This window comes from Cibotium barometz, chromosome 58, assembly GCF_041138505.1.
Source record: "Cibotium barometz isolate CiBa-2024 chromosome 58, ASM4113850v1, whole genome shotgun sequence".
Taxonomy (NCBI): domain Eukaryota; kingdom Viridiplantae; phylum Streptophyta; class Polypodiopsida; order Cyatheales; family Cibotiaceae; genus Cibotium; species Cibotium barometz.
The window spans coordinates 6,917,004-6,944,078 of NC_141103.1; the positions used below are offsets into that span (position 1 = coordinate 6,917,004).

General features: G+C 49.9%; 1 protein-coding gene across 6 annotated transcripts in view; it reads right to left on the reverse strand.

The window, feature by feature from the left end:
- LOC147605841 (putative triglyceride lipase) overlaps positions 1-27,075 on the reverse strand; it is a 170,365-nt gene that overhangs the window by 100,439 nt on the left and 42,851 nt on the right. For all 6 annotated transcript variants that reach the window (XR_015265097.1, XM_086792839.1, XM_086792838.1 and 3 more), the window contains 3 exons: positions 26,528-26,595; positions 26,239-26,308; positions 26,022-26,103 (listed from right to left, as the gene is read on the reverse strand). Coding sequence is in view for 5 of the 6 variants with exons in the window: in XM_086792839.1 (XP_086648965.1) it covers positions 26,022-26,103; positions 26,239-26,308; positions 26,528-26,595 (220 nt within the window). In the remaining variant the exon portion in view is untranslated. The remainder of the gene's footprint in view (positions 1-26,021; positions 26,104-26,238; positions 26,309-26,527; positions 26,596-27,075) is intronic.

Sequence of the window (27,075 nt, forward strand, 5' to 3'; positions counted from 1 at the left end):
CAGTGATCTATGTCACTTCTCCTGAATTTCTGGGATTTCATGAATGTATCAAATTTATGATACCATTCCCTTGGTGCCTGTTTGAGCCCATAAAGACTCTTTTTCAGCTTGCATACAAGCTTCTCCTTTCCACTCACTGCATAACCCTCTGGCTGTTGCATATATATCTCCTCATGGAGATCACCGTGAAGAAAAGCAGTCTTCACATCCATCTGAATCAAGTCCAGATCATCATGCGCAACCAAAGCTAACACAGCTCTAAGTGTGGTCATTTTGACCACTGGAGAGAAGATCTCATCAAAGTCCACACCATATTCCTGCTTGAAGCCCTTAGCCACTAACCTGGCTTTGTATCTTGGCTTTGCATCAGGTGCAACTTTGAGCCTGTAAACCCACTTGCATGGCAAAACCTTCTTGCCTGCAGGCAAATGCACCAACTTCCATGTTCCATTTTTGTGCAGAGAATCCATCTCTGACTTCATGGCACGCTCCCAAAGAGCCTTGTCTGCCCTCTTGTAAAGCCTCCTTATAACATGAGGGCTCCCCACAGTCAGTGAGCATCAAGTAGTCAACCCCTGGAACAAACCTGTCGGGGGCTCTGGAGGGTCTTGTGGACCTCCGTACCCAATGACCATCATTTGCAGGTTGCTGTCCAGCCTGCATATCACCTATTGGTGGCTCCTGTTCCATGCCATAAGGCTGAAAAATCATGCCCGGTATCTCCTCTAACTGTGGCATATCCATAGGGATATCTTCTGCCATCTCTGGCTGTCCATTTGGACCATTTTCAGCACCATTTAAGGGCTGGTTTTGCTGCTGTAATGGCTGATTTACAGCCCTTGGTTGTTGTCCATGATGTCCATCATCATCAAAGATGACTCTGCTAGGCTCCTGTTGCCTTGCAGGCTCCTTATACATGCATGTTTCATCAAAAATGACATCATTGCTGCGTATAATCTTTCTATTCACGGGATCCCAAAGTCTATACCCCATTTCACCTCTGTCACCATATCCTAGGAATATGCATTTGTGAGACTTAGGATCAAGTTTGGTGCGCATTTCCCTGCGTATGTGCACGTACGCAACGCAACCAAACACTCTCAAGTGCTTGTATGACGGAGGCTTCCCTGTCCATACTTCCTCTGGCACTTTCCCACCAAGCCTCGTGTTAGGTGACCTGTTTATAAGGTGAACGGCTGTCATAACAGCTTCAGCCCAAAAACCATGAGGTAACGCAGCATGTGACAACATAGAACGGACCTTCTCCTGAATGGTCATGTTCATCCTCTCTGCTGTCCCGTTTTGTGGAGGATCATAAGGAGTAGAGAGCTCCCTCTTGATGCCTTTAGCATCACAAAAGTCCTGAAACTGTTTGGACATATACTCTCCACCATTGTCGGAACGCAAAGCCTTCAGTGTTTTGCCAGTTTGATTCTCAACATGAGCAACAAACTTCTGAAACACTGAGAATGTATCACTCTTCAAACGAAGAGGATAAACCCACACCTTGCGTGTGGCATCATCAATAAAAGACACAAAGTATTTTGCCCCTCCCAAAGAAAGCTGAGGCATCTCACATACATCTTTATGCACAAGCTCTAACTGAGCATCTTTCTGTCCAAGAGCTTTCTTGTGGGGGCACTGTAGTTGCCTACCATATATACAATGCTCACAAAACTGAAAACTTGAAAACTTTAGAGAAGGCAAGTAACCCAAACGAGACAATTGCTCCATTCCGTTGACACTCATGTGTCCCAACCGGCTATGCCACATAGAAATTTCCGGCAGCTCGGTTGCATTTACATTAGCATGGTGACAAACACCTGCATGCATGAAATAAAGAGTGTCCACCTTAGAGCCTTTGGCAACAACCAATGAGCCCTTACTAATTTTCCACTTTCCACGACCAAATGTGGTAACATAATCAGCATCATCAAGCTGTCCAGTAGAAAGCAGGTTCTTCTTGACATCATGGAGCATAAGCTGTGAGCCATCTGAAAACACAAGCCTCACATCACCTCTGCCAAGAATCTTGCATGCATGGTTATCACCCAAATAAACCACTCCTTCATTGCCAGCAGTATACCTGACAAACAAGTCTCTGCAACCTGTGACATGAAAGGAGGCACCTGAATCAATGATCCATGAGTGCATACCATGACCATCTCCTGTAAGAAGCATCAAGTGAAGACGTGAATAGGACCTCATCCTCACTGTCACCTGCATGTGACACATTGACTTCTTCAATCTTGACTCCACTTTTGCCCTTTGGCTTTACATCTTTGGCTTCATCTTTGTCTTTGTCTTTGCCTTTTCCCTTTTCCTTTTGATCATTTTTCCATTTGTAGCATTGCTTTTTAATGTGTCCCTTCTTGCCACAATAATGGCATTCCAAGTCCTTTTTGGAGCGAGACTTGCTTCTTCCCCGTTCTTGGCTTTTACCCCTTTGCTGGGATCTCCCACGTGCATTCATTGCATTGGACTTTCCAACAGAGTTGTCCTGTTCATCTCTTCTTGAAGAAGAGCACCCTCAACATCTGCATATGACAGCATAGCATTCGAATTGCTAGTGGCTGTCCTGAATGTGTCCCAACTCTCTGGCAAAGTGCATAAGAGAAAAGTGGCTTTGAACTCATCGTCCATTGCCAACTTTTGATTAATAACTTGGCTGACAATACCATTAAACTCATTTAGATGGGCTGTCATAGACGCCCCTTCCTTCATCTGAAGACCTATGAGGGGCTGTCATAGACGCCCCTTCCTTCATCTGAAGACCTATGAGTTTCTTCAACCAATACACTTTGCTTGAGGCACTTTGCTCGGCATACAAGTCCTGCAATCTCTGCCACATTCCCCAAGCTGTCTTCTCTTCACGAATGCTGAAAAGTAAAGAGTCTGACACAGATAACATGATAGTAGATCTTGCCAGCTCATCCATATCTTCCCACTCTTCAGCAGTAAGAGAAGCGGGCTTTACACCCCTTTCTTTGATAGGCTTGTGCTGCTTTTTCTGGAGCAACACATTATAGCACTGGGTTTGCCAAATATCATAGTTATGTGAGCCTTCAAGCTTCTTGATATGAAGCAATGAAGAGCTCTCACCAGTGGTTGCCATAGCAATATGCAACCTATCAATGCCTGACTCCCTGCAAAATGTGCAAACACTGCACCAAAAGCACACAAAGTGCTCACAGTTGTTCTCCCAAGCTTTATCTCCCACTGCGGAAGCACAAATGCAACTTTTCTCCCACTTTATGTGATGAAATCACCAAAATCTGGTTGCAGCAGATTTAGGACAGCACCTTAAATGTGCTCTGTTCCGCACAAAGACCTCGGAGTGGCAGCCTGGACAGGGGCGCCGTGGAGGGAGACAGCCACAGCAGCACGCCCAGAGACCGATGCAGCAGCAGCCACAGTCTCAACATCACTGGGATCCCATGAGGAACAGCTTTGCTCCCCTCCAAGAGGAGACCCCAGTGCCGACTGAGGACCAGGAGATGCCATCACCCCCTCCTTCGCCCCCACCCCCCCTCCCCCGTCCCCCCCTCCCGCCTCGCTTCCACCTTCGCCTCCTCCCGTCCCCGCGGCAGCGGCTCCTTCTCCACCCCCTTCTCCCCCCCGCTCGCCTCAGCTCCTCGGGAGGCCCTAGCAGTCCCCTGGCGTTCACCTGCAGTCCGCAGGGCTCTGAGCACCGACCTTGCTCGAGCACCGCAGAGGAGACTTACCATGCCGATTCGGGCTTCACGGATATCCTCTATCCGCAGTCGGCTGAGTCGTCTCGACACTAGACAGCGCTCGGAGGCTTTTGATTACTCCTTCACATGGCTTTTTGGAGCAGAGGGCCCCCATGAGCCAGCACCCATCAGAGTTCATGTAGTGATACCTCCGGCCCGCGCGGAGGAGGCACTTGATTCAGCGGTGGCCTTCTCATTCCCTCTCTGTGGCCCATGCGACCGGGAGTGGACTCTGGAGCTCGCTCTTAGCACTTTGAAGACTCAGGCAGTTGAGTTTTCTCACCATGTGAGCGATCTAGAGGTGACAGATGTGATATATCGAGCTCACCTCTTTTTTGCACGCTGCAACCTTGACACGACTGGGAGAGGCTCGCAAGCCGGAGCGTCGGCTGAGACATAGCCTTGCTTCGCTTCAGCGCCTTCAGGAGAAGCAGCCTACATGTGAGTGGGTGGCGTCCTAGCTGAGCCAGGCACGCCAGGAGGTTAGAGAGACAGAGGAGCAGAGACATGAGTTTTACTGTCGCCGCCAGGCCTCTCAGTGGACGCAGCTTGGTGATAGAGTGACTGGGGAGTTTTTTGAGATTACTGGACCCCGCCATGCTCGAGCAGGAGTCCACCAGCTTGGGAGGCCGGACGGATCGGTAGCTACTGAGCCCGAGGAGATCAGAGCCATTGCCACTATAGAGACCTGCTTTCAACGGAGCCAGCCACTGAGGCTCGGGATGCTTGCAGACAGACTGTGTGGGCCCATGTGTAGAGGAGGGTCACAGATCGTATGCGTACAGTTCTGGGTGAGCCTCTCTCAGAGGTTGAGCTTGCTGAGGCCTTGAGGGTCCTTCCGCGCCATAGTTGCCCAGGGGAGGACGGATTGACGCCTGCCTTTTTTATGCGCTATTGGGACCTTTTCGGGCTAGGCCTCCGCCGCAGGGGCTTTCAGTATGTTTTGGACACTGGGGTGATGCCACAGAGCTTTTCAGAGGGCTTGATCTTTCTTATCCCCAAGGGGGAGGGAGTATCAGATGATATTCGGCATTGGAGACCTATTACGATCCTCAATACTGTCTACAAGGTCTTAGCAAAGGCCTTGAGTTTGAGGATCCAGCCCTTCCTGGGGGAGTTGATTCACGCTACCCAGACTGGATTCGTCAAGGAGCGTAGTATCCTTGACAACATTTTCACCTGCTGGGAGGCGACGGCCCGAGCTAGATTTCTTGGTGAGGACTTGGTCGTGATGCTTCTCGATTTTGAGAAGGCATACGATAGAGTCGATTGGGGTTTCTTAGAGGGCACTATGCTTTGCCTGGGCTTTGAGCCAGGTTGGATTCGAGGGGTGGCGGCTCTATATTCCACAGCTCGTAGCCAGGTGCTGATTGCAGGAGGACGGGGGCCGAGTTTTGAGTTGACCAGATCAGTCCGTCAGGGGTGTCCTCTCGCCCCGTTTCTTTTTCTCTTCTTTGCTGAGGCTATGAGCATGTATCTGATGGCAGAGGAGGTTGGTTTGAGAGGACTCTAGCTCCCAGTCCGGGGGGAGGACCTCCTTGATGCTGAGTTTGCTGATGACACGGGTTTATTTTGGCATGGCCAGGAGGCCAATCTTCAGCGGGCAGAGCAGTCGCTCCAGGTTTTTAGTGCAGCTTCGGGAGCATTGATCAATTGGCGCAAGACAGTGGCCTTTTGGATCAGTAGCGCTCCCACTCCGGCATGGAGCCCAGACCCGGGTTTTAGATGGATTCCTCCTGGCACAGCAGTGCGATATTTGGGATGCCAAATTGGACTAGATTTGTCGCTTGAGCAGCAGATTGCCCCGCTTCTTCTGAGCATTCGGAAGAAGCTTTTGTATTGGAGTACAGCTCGGCTATCCTTGGCTGGGAGGGTGGTGGTGGCAAATCAGGTGCTTTTAGCGACCATGTGGTACATTACGTCTTGCTGGATCTTCTCGAGCTCTTGTATCAGCCAGGTATAGAGGCTGATCAGGAACTTTCTTTGGTCTGGGCGGGATGGTCAGCCAACCCAGGCAAAGGTTGCTTGGGCAGTTATTACACTTTCGTTGGCCCAGGGAGGCTTGGGCATTATAGATCCAGTTGATAAGAGTAGAGCCTTATTGGGGAAGCTTATTATTCGGGGGCTGCTTCCAGGCGCTGAGCCTTGGAAAGAGCTTCTTTTGCAGCGGCTGCAGGCTCGGGCTCCCCCAGCAAGGGGCACTTGGGCACCAGAGATACGATGGATCTTCATAGAGATGAGGAGGACAGGCCTCAGTAGAGGATGGGAGGACAGATTTGCCTTGAGCATCCTGAGAGCTTGGGAGTTGCTAAGACCGGGGCTCTCTCAGAGACCTCCTTCTTGTGATGAGGAGCGGGCCAGACAGCCGCTCATCTGGAGCCCAGCGGTTCGCACAGAGCAGGGTCATATGCTGGGTTCTCGGCCTCATCTAGCCTGGGGACCATTGGCGGCAGGCCCAGCACGTAGTTTTGGAGACTGGCAGGCCTTCTGCAGTCTCCCAGAGGAGATCCAGGTGGAGCGGCTGAGTCACTTCAAAGGGGGGTTGATTATGAGGGATGACATTCAGGAGGCACTCACAGAGGAGTGGTTCACGCCTCTCGAGCCCGTGGCCCCACGGTGGATGGGAGCCTTTACACAGTTGGAGATCCTGATTGCTGTCAGAGCTTGCACTGAGGATGGCAGATGCCTCTACTATGAGATCCAGGATGAGGGCAGACTTCAAAGAGTGGAGGTGGAGTCGCCTTTGGTTGCAGAGTGCATCTTTCAGAGGATATGGGTAGTGGCCGCCGCTTCTCGAAAGTGGCATATTGACCCAGACCCTGCAAATGTGGACTCTGATTGGCGCATATGGGCATATGCAACGCGCCCCTTTGCCCGGCTCCAGTGGGATCCTGGCGAGTACGAGTGGCATGATCCTTATGCATCCCTTGAGGCCACAGAGATCACCTTTTTCGAGTATACTGTTCGGTTGGGGCGACATATTTTGATGGCGAGGAAGATGGTCTCTCCAGCTGCATCATCGGGGCACTGGCGGCTACAGGGACTCTCACAGGAGTTCCTGGAGGTGGACCAGGCTCTGGGCTAGTCGACAGGCACGCAGGATCTCGACTTTCCACTGGCTGGTCGCCCACAGGGGCTCTGCAGTTGGCACCTGGCTTGTCTACAGCGGTCTTCCGGCGGCCTGCGTCCGATGCGGCCACCCTATGGAGACACAGAGACATTGCCTATGGGACTGCCCTCAGGCGCAGCAGATTTGGCTGCGGATGCTGCGCATTCTGGCCCCCCTCTCTCCAGAGGGTATGTATACGTGGGGTGCCGCTGCTTGGTCGACTTTGTCTGGGCCTGCTATGGGCTATGAGACGGAGCAGGACAGCCAGGCCATCAGATTCATTAGGGGCCAGCCTCGCCTTGTTCCTTCACCGGATTTCTCGTCCGCTGGCTGGACACAGGAGAGGGATCTACGATGGGAGCTCCTCAGCAGCCTCACCATCTAGTTCACCTGGAGGGCCCGGTGTTTCAGGGCTTTTGAGGGGAGACTGGAGCCACCAGCAGAGACTGTTCGGGGGATTTGGCAGGAGTTGATCCACACCCTGCGAGGACAGTATGACCACATCCGAGGCGACTCGGATGAGGCGATCTTGCGGCGCCAGGCCTTTCACACCACTTGGCGCAGCGGCCCCTTCTATACTCTACACGCGGGGCCCCCCCGTTGGCAGTACAGGGCACCTGTTTGGCTTTTCCCCCCTCCTATTGTATGATATAGCCCCTCAGTTCTTTGTACTGATACTTGTACTTTTCAGCACCTAGGGAGAGTCTCCCTGGCTGCCTTGCTTTGTTCTCTGCTCTGTTTTCTTATGAGCAGGAGAGGATCTTTTGTAGCCCTACGGACGTTTTTATATAACTAATGAAAGGATCTTTTCTCGGGAAAAAAAAAATCCAATTGTCAGCATGAGGCATCAACGTAGTGAGAGATTTCCAAAATACAATCCTCTCACCTCTATGGTTAGGAGCATAGAGGTTAAGAATACCAATGCGTGAAACACCCTGCCTATGCTCACAGGTAGAATGACACCATGTCCAATGATGCAAAGCAAAACCACAGCTGAAACAGAAATACAAACACCACCTTTGGTACCAATGCCTGGCGACCAAAAGGTCTGTCCCGAGAGAAGCTTGCCTGATCTCCCACATTGTCTAGCATCAAGCTTATGCTCTTGCAAGGGCAATACATCCATAGGTCCACCTGTAACTACACTGTGCATCTCAGTTTTGACAATCTATTTCCGCCGACACAGAAAAAAACCCCCAAGACCTTGAATGTTCCATGAGACAATCCTCAAAAGGACTTAGAGTAGGAACGACCAGATCTCGTGGTCAACAAAGGGCCCCCTTTAGAGACAAAGGTACGTCTCCCATAGGTAAGGGAGGGAAAATTTGACAATGAAAACCTTACCTCTCGTTCCCACTCCAGGGAAAGCCAAAGCTGGTCCTCAAAACTGGAGAGAGCAGCAAGCAGAATGTGATGAAACGCCATCGATGCTAATGGGCACATCTACATAGCCTCAAAGGCAAGTGTACTTTAAGCCAAGTACACGGGTAGAGCCATACCTTATCTTCGAACCATGTACAACATAGATTCTTCATACTACATCAATTTCCATAATCCATTGCAAGTAAAGTGATCAATGCTAAAGAGCCAAGGCAAGTTTTGAGCCAACACTTGAATACCTCGATCCTAGCACCGGCATTCTCATGGTATCCATATGCAGAGTGATGAATCACCACATTTCTCCTCCAAATTTCCAGCTCAAACACTCAATAGTAGCACTCGATCCATCCCATACAATCACCTAAACAACATAACAAGTATTTCACTACGAAAAGACAAACGCCAAACACAACAAAAGCAAAGCATACAAATTGGAAGACATGCACAAACCTCCCATGGAGGACATCATGAGCAACTTTCCTGCGTCTAAGAGACAGGATACAACCACCGAAATGCCATTATGCACATGAACCTCATACATGAGATCCCAAGGGGGGGCGAGTCATGGAACCATAATGCATACCACCAAATGGGAGATCTTAGAATATAAAATCTGCAGCCCAAGCCACAATGCGTCCTTTACAATGCGACTGCGCAACATCATCCTCAAGCGTGCAATCATCCTATAACTATAATGCAACATCCTCCTGCGAAGATCCAAATCATGCCTACGTAGCCTCATCCTCCAAAGAAGAATCCACATCCTGTGATCAGATTTTATAGTTCTAGATTTTTGTTATCTTTCTTTATTAATATTTTGTACCCAAGATGATGTACCTCATGGATATGATGTAACCTTTTGGTCTCATAGGTCATTTTGGCCTTTTGAAGATGTTAATACAACTCTCTCTCTCTCTCTCTCTCTCTCTCATTTCGCCTGTGCCCAGTTCGCTTTCGCCTCCCTTTCCCATTTCGCCTGTGCCCAGTTCGCCTCTGCCCCGCCTCTCCCATTTCGCCTCCCCTTTCCCATTTCGCCTGTGCCCAGTTCGCCTCTGCCCCGCCTCTCCCATTTCGCCTGTGCCCAGTTCGCTTGCCCTTCCCCCACCCACCCCTGCTCTCTAGATTTTATAGTTCTAGATTTTTGTTATCTTTCTTTATTAATATTTTGTACCCAAGATGATGTACCTCATGGATATGATGTAACCTTTTGGTCTCATAGGTCATTTTGGCCTTTTGAAGATGTTAATACAACCTCTCTCTCTCTCTCTCTCTCTCTCTCTCTCTCTCTCTCTCTCTCTCTCTCTCTCATTTCGCCTGTGCCCAGTTCGCTTTCGCCTCCCTTTCCCATTTCGCCTGTGCCCAGTTCGCCTCTGCCCCGCCTCTCCCATTTCGCCTCCCCTTTCCCATTTCGCCCGTGCCCAGTTCGCCTCTGCCCCGCCTCTCCCATTTCGCCTGTGCCCAGTTCGCTTGCCCACCCACCCCTGCTCTCGCCTAGCCTTTCCCCACCCACCCCTGCTCAGGCCCCCAAGGCAGCAACATAACTTTCTCTCTCTCTCTCTCTCTCTCCTCCCTGCCTGTGGGAAGGACTGCAGAGAGTGATCTGGAGGAATGGCCCCGAGTCTCCAAGAGAAACTCGAGGCCCTCGAGATGGCAATGAAGGCACTAATCAAGGAGAACAAGAAGACATCCGATTCCAACCTCAATGAGGTGGAAAACAAACTACACCGGCACATCATAGCTCTCGAAGCACGGGTCACGAACCTCCAACAAGAGAACACGGCACTCAAGGAGGAGGTGAGTGCATTGAAAGTGGAAATGGTAGCCATCAAAAATGCTGAGAAGGAAGAAGGGGAGATCAATGACAACACTCTCACGGCCATCAAAGAAGAGATCTCCAAGGAGATCACAAAGGACATGGAGGGAAAGCTTGAAGCCAAGCAGTCAGGATGGGTCGAGGTGGTGAAGAAGAACATCCGTAAAGAAGTGAGGGAGGAGACTCAAAGGGAAGAACACCAAATCATTCACACCACCATTGAAGAGGAGAAGATGAGGCATGCCCGCCGCCTCAACATTCGAGTCACAGGTATAGCCGAGACACCCGACTCCACCCCCGAGAAAGATGGACAGCTTCTATGCATGAAGCTCGGCTACAAGGAAGAGCACCCTCTCCCCTTCACCAAAGCATGGAGAGCCGGGAAAGACTCAACACGCAAGCGAGCCCTCATCCTACAGTTTGCAGGAGAGACGGAGAGGGTCACCTTCATGAGGAAGAGGGTCATACTACGGGGTTTAGAGGAAGCTCCTATTTTCTTGGATGATGATCTCACGAGGATGCAGCTTGAGCATAGGAGAACTTGCATGCCACGAGTCTTACACGCGAGGAGAGAAGGCAAGAAGGCCTTCTATCGAGATGGTCGGGTCATCATTGATGGCCGGCCCATGGATTAGCGGTTTGGGGCCTATGGGACACAGACCAGGCCACTGACAGAGATACACATGGCAGTATGGAACTGTAATGGTTCACTATGGGTGCAGCCTGGACGACTGGAGCATGTTATGGTGGGGAGAGATATCATACTTTTGACAGAGACACATCAGAGCCCAGAGAGAGGGCTACCTCGAGTAGAGGGATTCCAGTGGGAGTCAGCATACAGGAGGACCACACGCCAGGGTACCTCGAGAGGGTCAGGGGGAGTAGCAGTCCTATTCAGACGGGAGCTACAGGGGGACTGAGAGTGGTAGCACAGGATCCAGAGGCCAGATACATGTGGATCAGCTTACAGCTCTCACAGGACAGGGTTATATACATAGCTTTATGTTACTTTTCTCCATCAGGATCCTCCTATGTCATTACAGAGGACATGCCACAGGAGGAGGAGACAGGAGCCTCGCCATACACTTGTCTGTCAGAGGAGATTATGCATTATTCTACACTAGGGGAAGTATTTCTAACGGGCGACTTCAATGCCCACACACAGAGCAGACAGTGTGAGGTGTATGACTATGATGACATGGAGATCCTCCACCCTGTGGATCCAGAGGAGATAGGGGCTAGTCGGGCATCAGAGGATACTGGACCAGACAGAGGACATTATGGGGACCACTTACTAGAGTTGGGAGCCAGGCATCGTCTCGTTATTTATAACGGGATGCTACAGTGGCCGGGATCAGGAGGGCTGACATGCTTCCCACATGGGGGTCATACACGGACCGGAGGCACACTGGTAGACTACATTATGGGGTCTTTGGAGGCATCACAGCTTGTCACCTCATTCTCCATTCCACCTCGTCCTATTGGGGCAGATCATACATACTTGGTATTTTCACTAGCCGGATCACCAGTATCACCAGCCCCCCACATACCGACGCCACACACTACCATCTACTTCACACATGACATGGCAGACATATACACTGGCAGAGTAGAGGATGGGCTCCTACTCATGGATCCCCTGGCACCTATGGATACCATTACAGCCCAGCTGGCATCACTCCTACACACGGCTGCATTACAGAGCTTCCCACATCGTGTACACTCAGGAGAGCCTGCGAGACCTGGGACTATGCCCCAGAACAGATGGTATGATGACGAGTGCAGAGCCCTATACTCACGGCTCCGCATACAGAGAGCCTTGGGAGCCATCACAGAGCAGGAGTCGAGGAGAGAGATGAGGAGACTTACTCGCCGCAAAAGGCGGGCCTTCGCAGAGATACAGGAGCTAGAGATCTTTCATTTCTTCATGAGTAGAGATAGCCCTGTCTCATGGCGGCACTTCAGAGAGCCCCGGATCCCGACACCTATTGCAGACCCACAGACATGGCACACATATGCAGAGGGCCTATACCATGCCCCACAGCAGCCACCTATACCTCAGCCACAGGAGCCTCGACCTACCACAGCTAGCTTCTTTACCCACTCGATGGTACAGGAAGCTATCCGCCGCCTACAGCATGGACAGGCCGCCGACCATATGGGCCTGCAGGGTGAGCATCTCATATATGCAGTAGATTCTTTAGCTCCTTTTCTTGCACACCTGTTTAACAGGGCACTAGCAGAGGGTTTGCCTGCGGAGTGGACGATGCACACCATTGTGCCGATTGACAAAACAGGGGATATGCTCGATCCGAGCAACTATAGGACGGTTATGGTTGGCCACGTGCTGGCCAAACTCTATGGTGCAGTGCTGGAGCAAGAGCTTAGCTTATATGCTGAGCGAGCAGGTTTACGCTCATCAGGGCACGCAGGCTTCAGGAGAGCTTTCTCTACCACTGACCATGTATTCACTTTGAGATGTATGATTGATCAGGCCAGAGTGAGGAAGAGAAAGCTCTATTGCTGCTTTGTGGATTTCCGCAAGGCATTTGACACAGTACCACGAGAGAGGCTCTTTCAGCGCCTGCAGTCTCTTGGTATACCAGCAGATATGACATGGGGCATCTATGCATTATATGAGCAGGTTTTTGGGCGAGTCAGATGTCCAGGAGGTATGTCCGAGATTATTGCTAGCACCATTGGTGTGAAGCAAGGATGCCCACTTTCCCCCACGCTATTTGGGTTATACATTGATGAGGTGGCTGACTTCATTACACGGGGAGGCGGAGATGGAGTTGATTTAGCAGGTACCTCAGTACATATTATGCTCTGTGCTGATGATATTGTATTAGTGTCTGAGTCTCCAGGTGGTCTACAGCAGCATCTACATGCACTCGATGATTTCTGCACACAGAGGGGTCTTACTGTGAACCTTGGGAAAACCAAGGTTATGGTCTTTCATACATCGAGACAGGGCAGGAGTCAGCTGACATTCACTCTCGCAGGATGCCAGGTGGAGGTGGTGACATCATACGTGTACCTAGGGGTTACCTTCTTTGCAGCAGCCACACGCTTCACCATGGGTTCAGCAGCCAGAGCTAGATTGACACGGGGATATGCAGCATTGGCTATGCTAGAGAGACAGTGCCACCAGGCGCATTTACAGGAGCCCCGGACGAAGGGATGGCTATTTGACACATTAGTCACACCGGCATTGATGTATGGGGCAGCGGTATGGGCGCCAGGCCTTGCTACCCATTGGTGGACACAGATAGAGAGACCACAGGCCCTCATGATGGCACGCATGATACGCAGCAAACCATCAGTGCCTCATGACATTATCCGAGCAGAGTTTGCTGCGCCTCCTATGATGGTAAGAGGCCATATTTCAGACTATATGCCTGCTAGACAGATTCAGAGAGATGCCACAAGACAGATTGTCATACAGAGCTTTTGAGGCATCTAGACAGCTGGCTGAGACAAGAGACAGAGGATCATGGTATGCACATGTCACACATTGGTTCTCACAGCATGGCCTAGACATGGATCATCTACCACCATTCCAGTATGACAGGGATGCACCACATATCCGTCTCTCTCATAGTGAGAGGAACAGAGTATTGAGACAGGATCTATGGCAGCTCTATACACGAGAGACATGGATATCGCCTACACAGCCTCTTCCACCGAAGATGCTATACTACAGAGATCACTTCATGAGTATCACTGATGATGGATTTATAGAGAGGCCTAGATACATGGAGGGTTTTTACCACACGGCTCCCGAGTGGCTATTGGTCAGCTCAGAGTTTCATCACACCGATTGGAGATTGAGACTGGCAGAGCAGCACGGATCCCCCGAGAGGAGAGGGTATGCAGATTGTGCAGAGAGGAGGTGGAGAGTGAGGAGCATTATGTATGCAGATGCAGAGCATATACAGCCATCAGAGAGAGATATCCCATTTTATTCAGAGAGCCACATTCCCTACGCCAGATCTTTGAGGCAGCAGACCAGCGCATACTGGGGAGATACATTCTAGACATACAGCGCCACAGAGAGACATTATTACAGGCTCAGACAGCTCCAGTGGGGGGGCGACAGACACAGATTACTACATTTTTTCAGAGATCCATCCCCCTCCCAGCCCCTACACGGCAGGGAATTACTCTCCAGAGAGCAGAGACACTTAGAGCCCGCAGGAGACAGAGGACACCTGGCTTTCGGACACCACGCCTATACCAGAGAGAGATGACAGAGATCAGAGCTCAGTTTCACAGAGAGGGTGCGGAGCGAGTGGCTCGCTTCAGAGCACACCCAGGCATGTTCTTCAGGGAGCTGTGGACACCCCCTTCACTGATGTATACCATTTTATACCCCCAGTATGGTACAGGATGGAGCTAGCTAGGTTGCATATCATGATTGTATACTCCATGCATATAGCTTTGCATTCTCCTAGTAGTAGAGCTCCATCCCCTGCACACCCAGATTCAGCTTTTTCTGTTCAGTACTTTTTCATTTTGTTGGGATGACAGAGGATACCCCATACAGGTACTCCGATTTGTCTCATAGGCCGAGTTCGGTCTTTTGGAAGACGTTAATAAAATCTCTCTCTCTCTCTCTCTCTCTCTCTCTCTCTCTCTCTCTCTCTTATTGGAGCTCAGACGCCATCAAGAGGCTCTCCTACGAGCCAGGACAACACACCACGATCCACCCCGCTAGCGAGCCATGACAGATTTTTTCACGGCCAGGACCACCCCGGCAGACACAAGCTAGACCTCCACTACCCCCTCGGAGAGCCAGTCACTACCCCCTCGGAGAGCCAGACGTCCTTCAAGAGGAGTCAACCTTGACAGAGCCATAGCACTTTGTCAAGCGAGACGCCCACGCTTACCACGACCTCGTCCACGGCTGCTTCATCACCGGTGGATTAGAGCCATCATCACCCACCACAGGAGACGACTGGCCCGCCACTTTAGTCTCTCTATCCTAGAGCACCCCATGAGAGAGATACTGAGATGAGCAGATTACACCAGTCTTATGCTAGTTGTAGATATTACACACTTTTGTTGTACCTCAGTAGGAATATTTTCCTTTCATAGCTATTTAGGACTGTTTTAGGACTTTTTTAGTCCTTTTTGTCTTACTTTTGATGAGACACCATCAGCTGTGTACTATGTTTTGGTCTCATAGGCCACTTTGGCCTTTCGCAGACGTTAATATATCTATCTTTCTTTCTTTCTTTCTCTGCACGTTGTGGTCTCTTCCATCTCCATAGTGTGACGTTGCGCCAGCCCCCCATCCCTGCTCGCGCTGCGCGCTGGTGGTCTCTCTCTTCACGCCCCTCTCTGTTCGCGCTGCACGCTGGCGGCTGTGTCCGCTTCCGTTTTCCCACCCACCCTTGCTGCGCCTGTGTGCTGTGTGTCCCCTTATTGGGTGGAGGAGTTCAGACCAGATGATGGCTATGTTTGGATGATCTAGAGGCTTGCAGCTGAACATGTGTTTCAACTGGGACTCTTGGAAGGCTAACTGAAAATGGCCAAGTGTTTCTCCTCTTGGCAACATTGTGACTGTTAGCGTGTACAGCGCTTTTCCCACCCGCTCTTGCTCAGGCCCTCAAGGCAGCAACTAGGGGAAAATAGCCACAATGAACCTACAGGAACTGCAGGCATACATCAAGACAGTGGAGGACAACACCAAGAAGTTATTGGGCGAACAAAAGAAGGTGCTGGTGGACAGGGTTCTGAACCAACATGAAAAACAGATGGAAGGCCTCCGCAAGGAGATACAAGGAAAGAAGAAACAAGGATTGAAGAACTGGCAGCCCAGGTGAACCACCAGGAAGAGGTGATTCAGATGTTGAAAGAGACCCAGCTGCAACAAACAGGAATGCCAGAGGCTACCCCAATAATAGGGGAACTCCGCACAGAAATGGAAGCCCTAAAGGCTACAGTCAAGGACCATACAACAGTGGAGGAAGGGGAACTAAAAATTCAGGAGGGTTTAAGGACTGACTTGGAGCAGTTGAAAGCTGCGAGTGATAAGCTGCGGGAAGAACTGCAGACCACTAAGAAAGATTGGGTGGAGGTGGTGAAGAAGCACAAACCCCCACAGAGCATCATACATGAGACTCTCGAGGAGGAGAAACGCAAGAAGGATAGGGCCCTCCATGTGTGAGTCCAGGGGCTACATGCGGGGGCTCCCCTCAAGGAGGATGCCATGACGCTTTGCCAGATGCTAGGAGTGGACGGGATCGCCCCCCCCCCCCCCCCCCCCCCCCCCCTTCCCTTTGCAAATACATGGAGGGCAGGCAAGGATATGACACGAGAGCGGCCCCTCATCATTAGATTCCCTGATGCCACCAGCAGACAGGCCTTCTTAGACAGGTGGGCTGCCCTCAAGGGCACACAGGTGTACATGGGAGATGATCTCACGCCAGCACAGGTGGCACACTGGCATGAGGCGATGGTGATTGTTCATGAGGCCTGCAGAGCAAGCAAGTGGGCTATCTACAGAGATGGTAGAGTCATTATCACTGAGCGCCGTCCCAAATAGGGACGCGGGGTCTATGAGACCAAACACCTGAGGTTTGCAGTGTGGACCTGCAATGGCATGTTGTGGTCGAATCCAGGAGGTTTGAGCGAGATTCTCGCAGGCAGGGGATGCCATTTTTATACAGACTCATCAGAGCCCTGAGAGGGGCATACCATACATAGGCGGGTATGAGTGGGAGTCAGCTTTTGGAGGTGAGACCCGCACACCAGAAGGAGTACGTGGCTCGGGGGGGGGGGGGGGGGGGGGGGGGGGGGTAGCTGTCCTTTTTAGATCCTATCTCCGACAGATTCTCAGCATCGGAAGGACGAGGATGCACGGTATCTTTGGGTGCGGCTACAACTTAGCAGTGACAGAGTCATCCACATTGCACCACGCCACTCCCCTCACGCCGCATAGCAAGGCCAGTCACCGTACTTACCATTATATGGGGATATTATGGAGTTCTCACAATTGGGGGAAGTCCTCCTGCTCGAGGATTTCAACGCCAAGACGGGAAGTCAGCACGTCCCACTACTCGATCTAGACGACCCTATCAGACTACAGGAGCTGGACATCATTGACACACGGCTGCAGCGATCATCACAGGACCGTGAGGAGGTCACAGTGTATGGGAGATATCTCTTAGAGCTGGGAGCTGCACATGGTCTCGTTATCTATAACGGGATGTCCCGATGGCCCTCCTCCGAGCCCTCACCTCCTTCCCTCACTTGGGAGGTACTAGCATTGTGGACTACCTTATGGGATCTCCGGCTTTGGCGCACCTTCTCCTCGACTTCTCCATTCCGCCACCCCCTTTTGAAGCTGACCATGCCTACCTCTCTTTCACTCTTACCTACACACCACCCGTCCCTCCACCACCACCCCCCATCTCACATTACACTCGGGTCCTTTTTCATCAGAAGCTTGACCTTGTTTACTCCAACCACATCTACCGCAACTCCAGGATGTGGAACCTACTGCCCCCCTATCCACCCTCACAGCACAGCTCACAACCATACTCCACACATCTGCCACTGCTTCTTTCATCTGCACGTGGTGGTCTGCCGCCAAGCCACCTTGCGGTTCCATGCCCCAGAACTGTTGGTATGATGACGAATGCCAAGCCACACGCTCCCGTCTTAAGCATGAGGTACGGATTGGGCAAATCACGAAGCGCCAAGCACAACGGATTTCTCAACGGCTCACCCAACGCAAGAAACAAGAGTTCTATGCTCGGGAAGAGGATGAGTTATACCGACTTTTCTTAGGGCCGAACTGCAAAGAAACCTGGAGGAAACTCCAAGAACATCGCCCTCCCACACCTATCACCTACCCGGACACATGGCACTCCTATGCACGCTCCCTCTATCATATCTCCCATGAGCCACCCCTACCCCAACCACCAAATCCCCGTCCCACCATCTCCACCTTCTTCACAAAGGGCATGGTCCTCAAGGCCATTCGTAGATGCAATGGGCGAGCCCACGATCATGAGGGACTCACTGCTGAGTACATCTCGCATGCCGATGATACCCGGCGCCCCTTCTAGCCTACATGTCCAATAGAGCCCTTTGTGAAGGATTTCCACCCTCTTGGTCCACCAATACCATCACCCCCATCCTCATAGCCAAAGATACACTTGATCCTAATAACTATAGGACGACCATGATTGGCCACACATCGGCCAAACTCTATGGCTCAGTGCTAGAGGCGGAGCTCAGTTAATTTGCAGAGAGCTAGGGATGTAGAGCCTCAGGACAACCTGGCTTCCAAAGGAGCTACTCTACCCTTGACCACAACTTCACCCTCCGTGCCATCATCGAGGAGGGTAGAGCACGACATCAAAGGGATGTAGAGCCTCAGGACAGGAGCTACTCTACCCTTGACCACATCTTCACCCTCCATGCCATCATCGAGGAGGGTAGAGCACGACATCAAAGGATTTACTCGTGCTTTGTGGATTTCCGCAAAGCTTTTGATATTGTACCCCGAGCCCGCCTCCAACACGGTCTATAGGAAGATCGGAGTCCCATCTGACATGGTTTGGAGCATCACCGCCCTCTATGAGTCCGTCACCGGATGAGTGAGAGCCCCAAGAGGTACATCACAGGAGATTTCCAACACTATTGGGGTGAAACAGGGCTGCCCTCTATAACCCACTCTTTTCGGCTTCTACATTGATGAGATTTCGAGCTTCATTGATGGATTAGGCGGGGCTGGTCCCACACTGGTAGGCATATTGATCCCCATACTACTTTATGCAGATGACATCGTCCTCCTCTCAGACTCAGCCAAAGGGCTTCAGAGATAGTTGGATGCCTTACATGAGTTTTGCACTCAGCCAGACCTCTCTGTTAACCTTGGTAAAACCAAGGTACTCATCTTCAATACCTCTCGCCCCTTAACATCCAGATTGAGCTTCACATATCGAGGGGATCCTGTGGAGATTGTCTCATCCTATGTCTACCTTGGTGTCACTTTCAGTGGCCCATGCTTAACCATGGTTCCCGCAGCACATGCCAGAGTGACGCGGGGATATGCAGCCTTGAGCTTACTTGAGCAGCAGTGCTTCCAAGCACATTTCCAGGAGCCCAAGACGAAGGGCTAGCTTTTTGACACCCTCGTCGCACAGCCTTGATGTATAAAGCAGCCTTCTGGGGGCAGATTTATCCGATGACGATTGGCAGCGAGTTGAGAGGTCCCAAGTCATGATGTTCTCCTGTATGATCCGCAGCAAACCATCAGTCCCACACCAGATTATCTAGGTAAAGTTTGCTGCAGCCCCAATGGTAGTGGATGCACTCTTCTAGACAGTCACATACCTCGATCGCATCAGTCACATGGATCCCCACAAGGACCCGAGGCTTACCCTGGAGTCCTCCAGACAGCTAGCACTTGAGGGGCACTCTGGAGTATGGTATGCACTAGTTTCCAGTTGGTTCTCAGTATATGGGCTCTGCATGGACCGCCTACCCCCCCCCCCCATCAGTACAGTTTGGACTCCCCTTTTCTCCAGCTGTCTCACTAGACGGTCCCCTTTTCTCTAGCTGTCTCACGTCTCTACTCGCAATGCGTGCTGGTGGTCTCTCTCTCTGGTTGTTTCGCTGCCCCCGCCCCCGCCCCCGCCCCCGCCCCCGCCCCCTCCCCACTGTGCCGAGTGCCGCTTCACTACCCACACCCCCTCTGCCCAGCAGGTGCACCTACACCTGCCCTCCCTGCTCGCGCTTCGCCGCCCATGCCCCCTTTGCCAGCTTCGCGCCTGTGCGTTGCACTATGTGCACCTGGCTTCTTCCGCCTCCCATATCCCACCCATTCGAGCCTATGCGTTGCACTGTGCGCACACGGCTCCTTCTGCCTCCCTTATCCCACCCATTCGCGCCTATGCGCTACGTTGTGCGCACTCAACTCCTTCCACTTGCCTTATCCAACCCACCCTTCCTCAGGCCCTCAAGGCAGCAACATAATTTTCTTCTCAGGCCCCCAAGGAGGCATCAATATAATCTTCTCTCTCTTTCACTTGCACCAAGATGAAGAGATCCCGGAAATGGGAGGCCTTGAAATCACAATAGAATGCAATCATTGACCGGATGGAGAAACACGTGCTTGCAAGCTCCAAGAAGCACCCCTTAGGCGGATGGGCAAAAGATGGGCTGAAAGTTATCAAGGACATCCTGATACAACCAAAGTGGAAAAGTGGAAGGCACAGGTTGAAGACCTCAAGGAGGAGCTACATGTATGCAAAGCACAGATGAAAGAAGAAGGAGAAATTAATCCCTCACTTGCTAAAAGCCTAAAAAATAAACTGCAGGAAGTTTTAGAAACCACAAAGAAGGAGATGGAGAAAGGGTGGGCCGCAGTGGTTAAGCAAGAAGTAGAGAAAGAATGGACAAAAGAGGTGAGAAAACACCCCCCACCCATGCCCATCATACATGATACACTGGAAGAGGAAAAGAGGAGGAAGGTCCACGCTCTTCATGTGAGGGTGACAGGCCTAAAGGAGGGGGAACCTCCTCTAGCCCATTGCAAGAAACTCAAAGTGGAAGGGAACCCTTATGTTGACACATGGCGTGTGGGACGAGACACCTCACAGGAGCGCCCCTCATCTTGAAATTCTTGGACCTTGCTAGCCAAGACGCTTTCATGGACATACAGACAGCTCTCCGAGGGGAGAAGATATACCTAGGGACGATGTTTGCACAAACGGGCAAACATGCCCAAGGTGCACGAGGCCCACAACGTGGGGAAGTGGGCAGTATACAGGGATGGGCAAGTCATCATCACAGAGCGGCGTCCCAAATAGGGACACGGGGTCTGTGGGACCATAGACCTGGAGCTGGCAGTTTGGAACTGCAATGGATTATGGGACACTATGGTCAGACATTGGGGGACTTTGGCAAATTTTTACAAAGAGGGACATGATCTTCTTCATGGAGACCCACCAGAGCCCGGAGAGAGGGCTACCACGCATTTCAGGCTATGAGTGGGCATCCGCCTACTGAGAGGAAACACCCACATGTGGTTGGGTACGCGGACCTAGCAGAGTGACGGTACTATTCAGGACACATCTACATCCCATGATTTTCTAGAGGAGGGAGAGCAGTTTAATCCCCTCCATGCTGACATCATTGAGTTCTCACGGTTGGGCGAAGTTCTCCTTTTACGGGACTTCAACGCCAGGACTCAGAACAAGCAGCCATCTGTATATGATGAGGAGCCGACTATGCAGGAGATAGACTCAGAGGAGATGGGCATTAAGCGAGCATCAAAGGACAGAGGGGACATTACAGCATCAGGGAGAGAGTTCCTCCTGCTGGGGACCACACATGGCTTAGCCATCTTCAACGGGATGTCCCGTTGGCCTTCTTCCGAAGCTCTCACATGCTTCCCACATGGTAGAGGCTCGAGTACAGTGGATTACCTGATGGGATCTCCGGCTTTAGCCACATCCACACATACCTTCACCATTCCCACACACCCACTTGGAGCCGACCATGCCCATCTCTCCGTCAACCTCAGCTTTTCCCGACCATCCTCACCACCACCGCCTATCTCCCACTACACCCCAATTCACTTCCACCATGATGGGGACTTCACTTACACCAACCATCTCTACCCCCAATCTCCCAGTAGCCGACCTTACCTCTCAGCTCACCACTTACACAACTCTGCGATACCCGCTTTCCCATCCACCGACCCATCTACCGCCAAACCCCCCACCGGCATCATGCCCCAAAACGATTGGTATGACAAGGAATGCCACACAACACGTGAGCGTCTCTTACGCGAGGTTGCAACTGGGCAAATCTGAGAGCGAGATGCTCAAAGGATTAACCAATACACAACCAGACGTAAGATACAAGCACATGTTAAGGGCCAATACAAGGACTTATACCAGTCTCTCAAAGGTGTGAACTGTACTGAGGGCTGGAAGAAAATCTGAGAGAAACGCCCACCCACACCCATCACATCTCCATCCATATGGTACACATATGCATGATCCATATACGAAGTACCAGATCAGCCCCCCATCCCACCACCATCACATCCACCTTCTTCACATCCGACATGGTAGCCCGAGCCATCCGGAGACTCAAAAACACTAGATCACTAGACCACGAGGGCCACTTGGCAAAGCACATCTCCTATGCGGGGGAAACTCTGGCATCCTCCTGGCCCATATGTTCAACCGGGCTCTTTTGGCAGGCTTCCCACCCTCCTTGACAGCCCATATCATCACACCCATCCATAAAGCCAGAGATCCCATGGACCCCAACAACTAAAAGACTATAATGATTGGCCACACATTGGCCAAACTTTATGGGTCAATACTTGTGCTTGATCTCAACACACTAGCAAAGAGATATGGGCACAGAGCATCAGGGCAGGCAAGGCTTCCACATGTCATTCTCTACTTCGGATCACATCTTCACCCTCCGAACCATCAGAGGAGGCCGGAGCACGACACCAACGGGTTTACTATTGCTTTGTGGATTTCCGCAAAGCATTTGATACAGTGCCTCGAGCCAAACTTCTGCAGAGACTCCAAGATTTGGGGTACCATCAGACATGATTTGGGGTACCATCATACATGATTTGGGGGGTGAGATGCCTAGGAGGCTTATCAGAGGAGTTCCCTAGTACCATTGGAGTGAAGCGAGGATGCCCACTGTCTCCCACTCTCTTTGGCCTCTACGTCAACAAGATTTCGGCCTTCATTGATAGAGGGGGAGGAGGCATATCAATAGCAAGCATCCTTGTTTCCATACTACTTTATGCTGATGACATTGTGCTTATTGCAGATTCTCCAGAGCCATCTTGACACGTTACAGGACTTTTGTGCATAGCAAGATCTCACAGTAAACCTTGGGAAAACCAAGGTTATGGTCTTCAACACATCCCCTTTTTTGACATCTCAACTGAGTTTCACGTCAGAGGAGCCCTTCATATGCAGATGCATCGTATATTATGTGCCAGCAGAAGGAAAGGATATGCACTGTGTGCTAGCAGGAGGTAGAGTCGGAGGAGCACTTCATATGCAAATGCATCGTATATTAGAGGTTCCACTATCTCTTCAGAGAGGGGTTTGGACCCTTATCTAGGATCATGGATTACCCAGATCAACGGTGCCTAGGACTCTTCCTAATAGAGCTTCATCACCACACAAACTCACTGATTAGGGAGCCAAGACCCCATGGGAGACACCCACCCCAACCCCAAGCAACCATCACTCAGTTCTTCCGACCACAAGAGGATGCCCCACCAGCTATGGATGACATACCCACAGCCTCATCAAGCCACACATTCTTGAGTGCCCGACCCCCGCTAGACCCCACTCTGGCATGACTGTAGGCCGGGCCACAGCACTACAACGAGCCCGACACCCGATAAAGAACAATGATGCAAACTTTGATGATGATTAGACAAAGAGAGAAGAGAGTGGTACAAAAAGACGATTAGACAAAGAAAGAAGAGAGAAAGAGGTGAGTTGTGTGTTCAATGTATTATATGGTACAAAAAGATGATGATGTCTGTACAACTTCTGAGGCGTTGGCCTTACCAAAAGGTTAACTTTAGACCTTCTGCTGACTGCCTATGACCTGACCCTAGAGGGGGATTAGATGATACGTACAAATGAGAGCTTGGCTATTTATAGGGAGAAGATGAAAATTCATAATCCAGTTGGTTTTGCCTTTTCAGCCCACAAAACTTCATCCAAAAAGTCATCTTTTGTGTCCAAATTGTGCCCAAAAGGTGTCCCATATATGGGTGTATGTCTGGGGCACTTCGGGAGCCTATTGGGCTGCAAAATCGGCTCTAAATCAGCCCCTAAATCTCCCCTAGAACATTGCCAAATCTGGGACTAATCATGAGGTTCTCCATGTCCACAGCTGTGCACATGACATCATCCAAATGGCGAAACTCCATGTGACAATGTATATTGGTGGCCTTGCATCCACAAGCAACATGAAAATAAAGTTTTAGTATGAACGACAACTCTGTGCACATTATGTTGGGCAGCCTTTACAGACCATACAACCAAAATGACCCCCTCCTACAAATTGGTAATTCTCTCTTTATATAACCCAGACTGTGCAACAAAACAACCCCCTTGTCATCCTACAGCTAAGTGATTCTAACGTTTCTCACCATCTAGTCAGTGAGTAGTAACACAACATCGAGGGATGTAACACACATTTAAGTGATTTGGGACTTCAATTTGTTGTTACCTCTTGGGGACTTCCAAACCTACTTTTGGCTGCAAGTCCGAGATGATGAGGAAGCTAACTCATTGTCCGTGTGCTTGTCATAGTATCATAATCTCTCTTCGACCCTGGCAGCCCTTTCAAAGCATTCATCCAATGTAACTGTAGCTTCCACTTCCTCCATTCTTAGCACCACTGTCTTGTGGCTTTTCATCATCACGGCGCTTTGCAACGAGCTGCAAATGCTCACAATGTAGACCCCGACCCTGTTATTCTTTTGCTCTGCATCTCGCAGTTTAACGACGTGCTGGTCCCAAAACACTAGTGAGTGCAACCTGTTGATGAAATAATTCTTTCATTATTTTATTATATAATTTGAAAGTTTGCTATAGAAATGCTTCTCTCATTAATTTTATTACATTTTGAAAATTTGCCATTGAAATATGTATTTTCCTGATTTGAGTCTTTACATGTCACATAAGTGGGTTTGATGTTTCCTTTCTTTCTTTTTTTAGAGATTAAATAATGTTTTTTTAACAGCAAATTTTGAAAGTCCCCAGTCTTAATTGATGAGTAAAGTCATGAATATGGCTTGTTTAAAAACACTAGCGACTTATTGTCTTCCTTCAGAAATGCAGATCCTCCGAATCTACGGAGTCCTCAAAACATCAAAGAACTCCACTCCATGTTGTTCCTTCAGAGCTGCAGAACCTCGATGAACTCAAAGTAAAGAACACACGACGTTTCAATAATACTAAACAACCTGTCACTTAAAAGAAAGATTAACCACATCCAGGCCGAATTCGACAGGCACGTAAGCTTCTTCAACACAAAACATGTTCTCAACATTACTGCAATTTCTAACTTAGAAACGTAATGTGACTTGATGATTTGTGCTACACATGGAAAACCCTATCATTTGCACGGGTTCAGAAGGAGCCACAAGAGTGAGGAACCATAGACCAGTTAACCAGTTCCAACTTGCATGTCAACAATATAAAAGACAACAAATTCCCACATCCGTGAGGCTGGGTGGGTGTTTGGGAGGTAGCTTCTCCCTTTTTCTCTTGACATTCAAAATTCAGGTGGAATTGCTCAGCTAAGCTATGTACTAGTAATAGCTTGATTGATCAAACAGCACTCTTGGCTGAAGTACAAGCATAGGTGGTGAGCAACGCCATTCATGTAGAAGGTTTGGGACAGACATAAAAAGCATTCCTCTCTGTAATGATAGCACAGCTACTAAGCCATGACATAGACCTCAACAAGTCATCTGCTCCAATCTTAGTTGAACAAGTTCATAGTCCATTACAACTATTAGAGGTAAACCTTAGGATACTATGCAAATTATAAAGCTCTTACCATGCTCTCTCCCCTCAGTACTTGTTTCTTTTCTTTTATGCATTGTCTGAGCCTACATTGGACCTAAAATACTACAAGCAGAACCACAGATACAAATGCAAACCCTTCATGCATACTAGCGGACATAGCCCCTCTTTACCTCACACTGCTTCTACCGTAGTCCGGAACCACATCATCCCTGCTTGGTTTCTCAAGCGACTACCATTTCGGAAAGGAACTATGTTGCATTATTTTGTGTACCATTTCTGAAAGGAACTATGTTGTATTATTTTTCTTATTTTTGTTTTGGAAGGGTTTGATGTTTGGGCGTGCGCGCGGTTGGTTTTGGGGGGGGGTGGGCGGGATGGGGGGGGGGGGGGGGGGCACCTTTCACAACCACAATCCTTACCGTTGGAAAGAGGTTCCAAGTTGACACCAGTATTTCCTAAACGCCGATGATCACTGACAAGATTTGCATCCCAAGCTGCGAGCTGTCAAAAGACAAAAAAGATCTTTATTCATGGAGCACATACACTATATGTATGGATGGATGTATGTATATATGTGCGCGCATGTCTGCAAGCGTGCACAATATACAGATTAAAAAGGATAGAAAGATTACTGACCTGTAAATACTGTGTGGACAGATTTTTCACATTGATTTTGAAGCGCTCATTCCAAACAGGCTCAGTTGTTCTAGATAGTGGAAGAACAGGACAAAGCAAAGATGCAAATGAGGTACCACAATTTGAGGGGTGGAATAACACGAAAGTTGCCAAAAAATGACTAATTTCAAAACAGTTCAACATTTATTTATTGCGAGGCATTACACGCCAATATTGATATTGCTATATCCATTTTTTAAACCACATTAACCCATATCATCTGAAGGTTCATTAGATCTTTTCCACTTACGCCCAAATAGTTTTGCTTCGCACAACAGATTCTCCTACACGCAGCACTACATAAGGGTCACTGGTTCCCTGCCACCATGAACATGCACATAGTAACTCGTTGAAAATTTGTGAACATATTACAATGCATCTTTGCGCTTAACAAGAAACAGGACAGATCAAATTTTGGTATTTAAAATTGACAGCAAAACATTGATTTGGAGTCAAAGGGAAGGATCCATCACGATGCCAGCACTCAAAGAGCCCTTTATTACTGGCAAGTCATTAAGCTAAGTAGCATGACGAATTGACCCAACTGCAAAGCATGGCTAGTAAGCTCTGCAAATGCTAATGTAATGCCAACTAAAGCCATTTCATCACAAAGAGGCTTTATTCTACTGACGAACAGTTCACCACTTCCTTCGTTCATCTTAGCGACTTTGCAGATTCTCAACCCTCCTGGAAATTGAAGATATCAAGTCTGCAACACCCCCCATGCTTTTGTTGCATAAGAAGTATTTGTCAATACGCTATCTTGACAGTGGCATGAAGAGAGTGTCCAATCCTCTG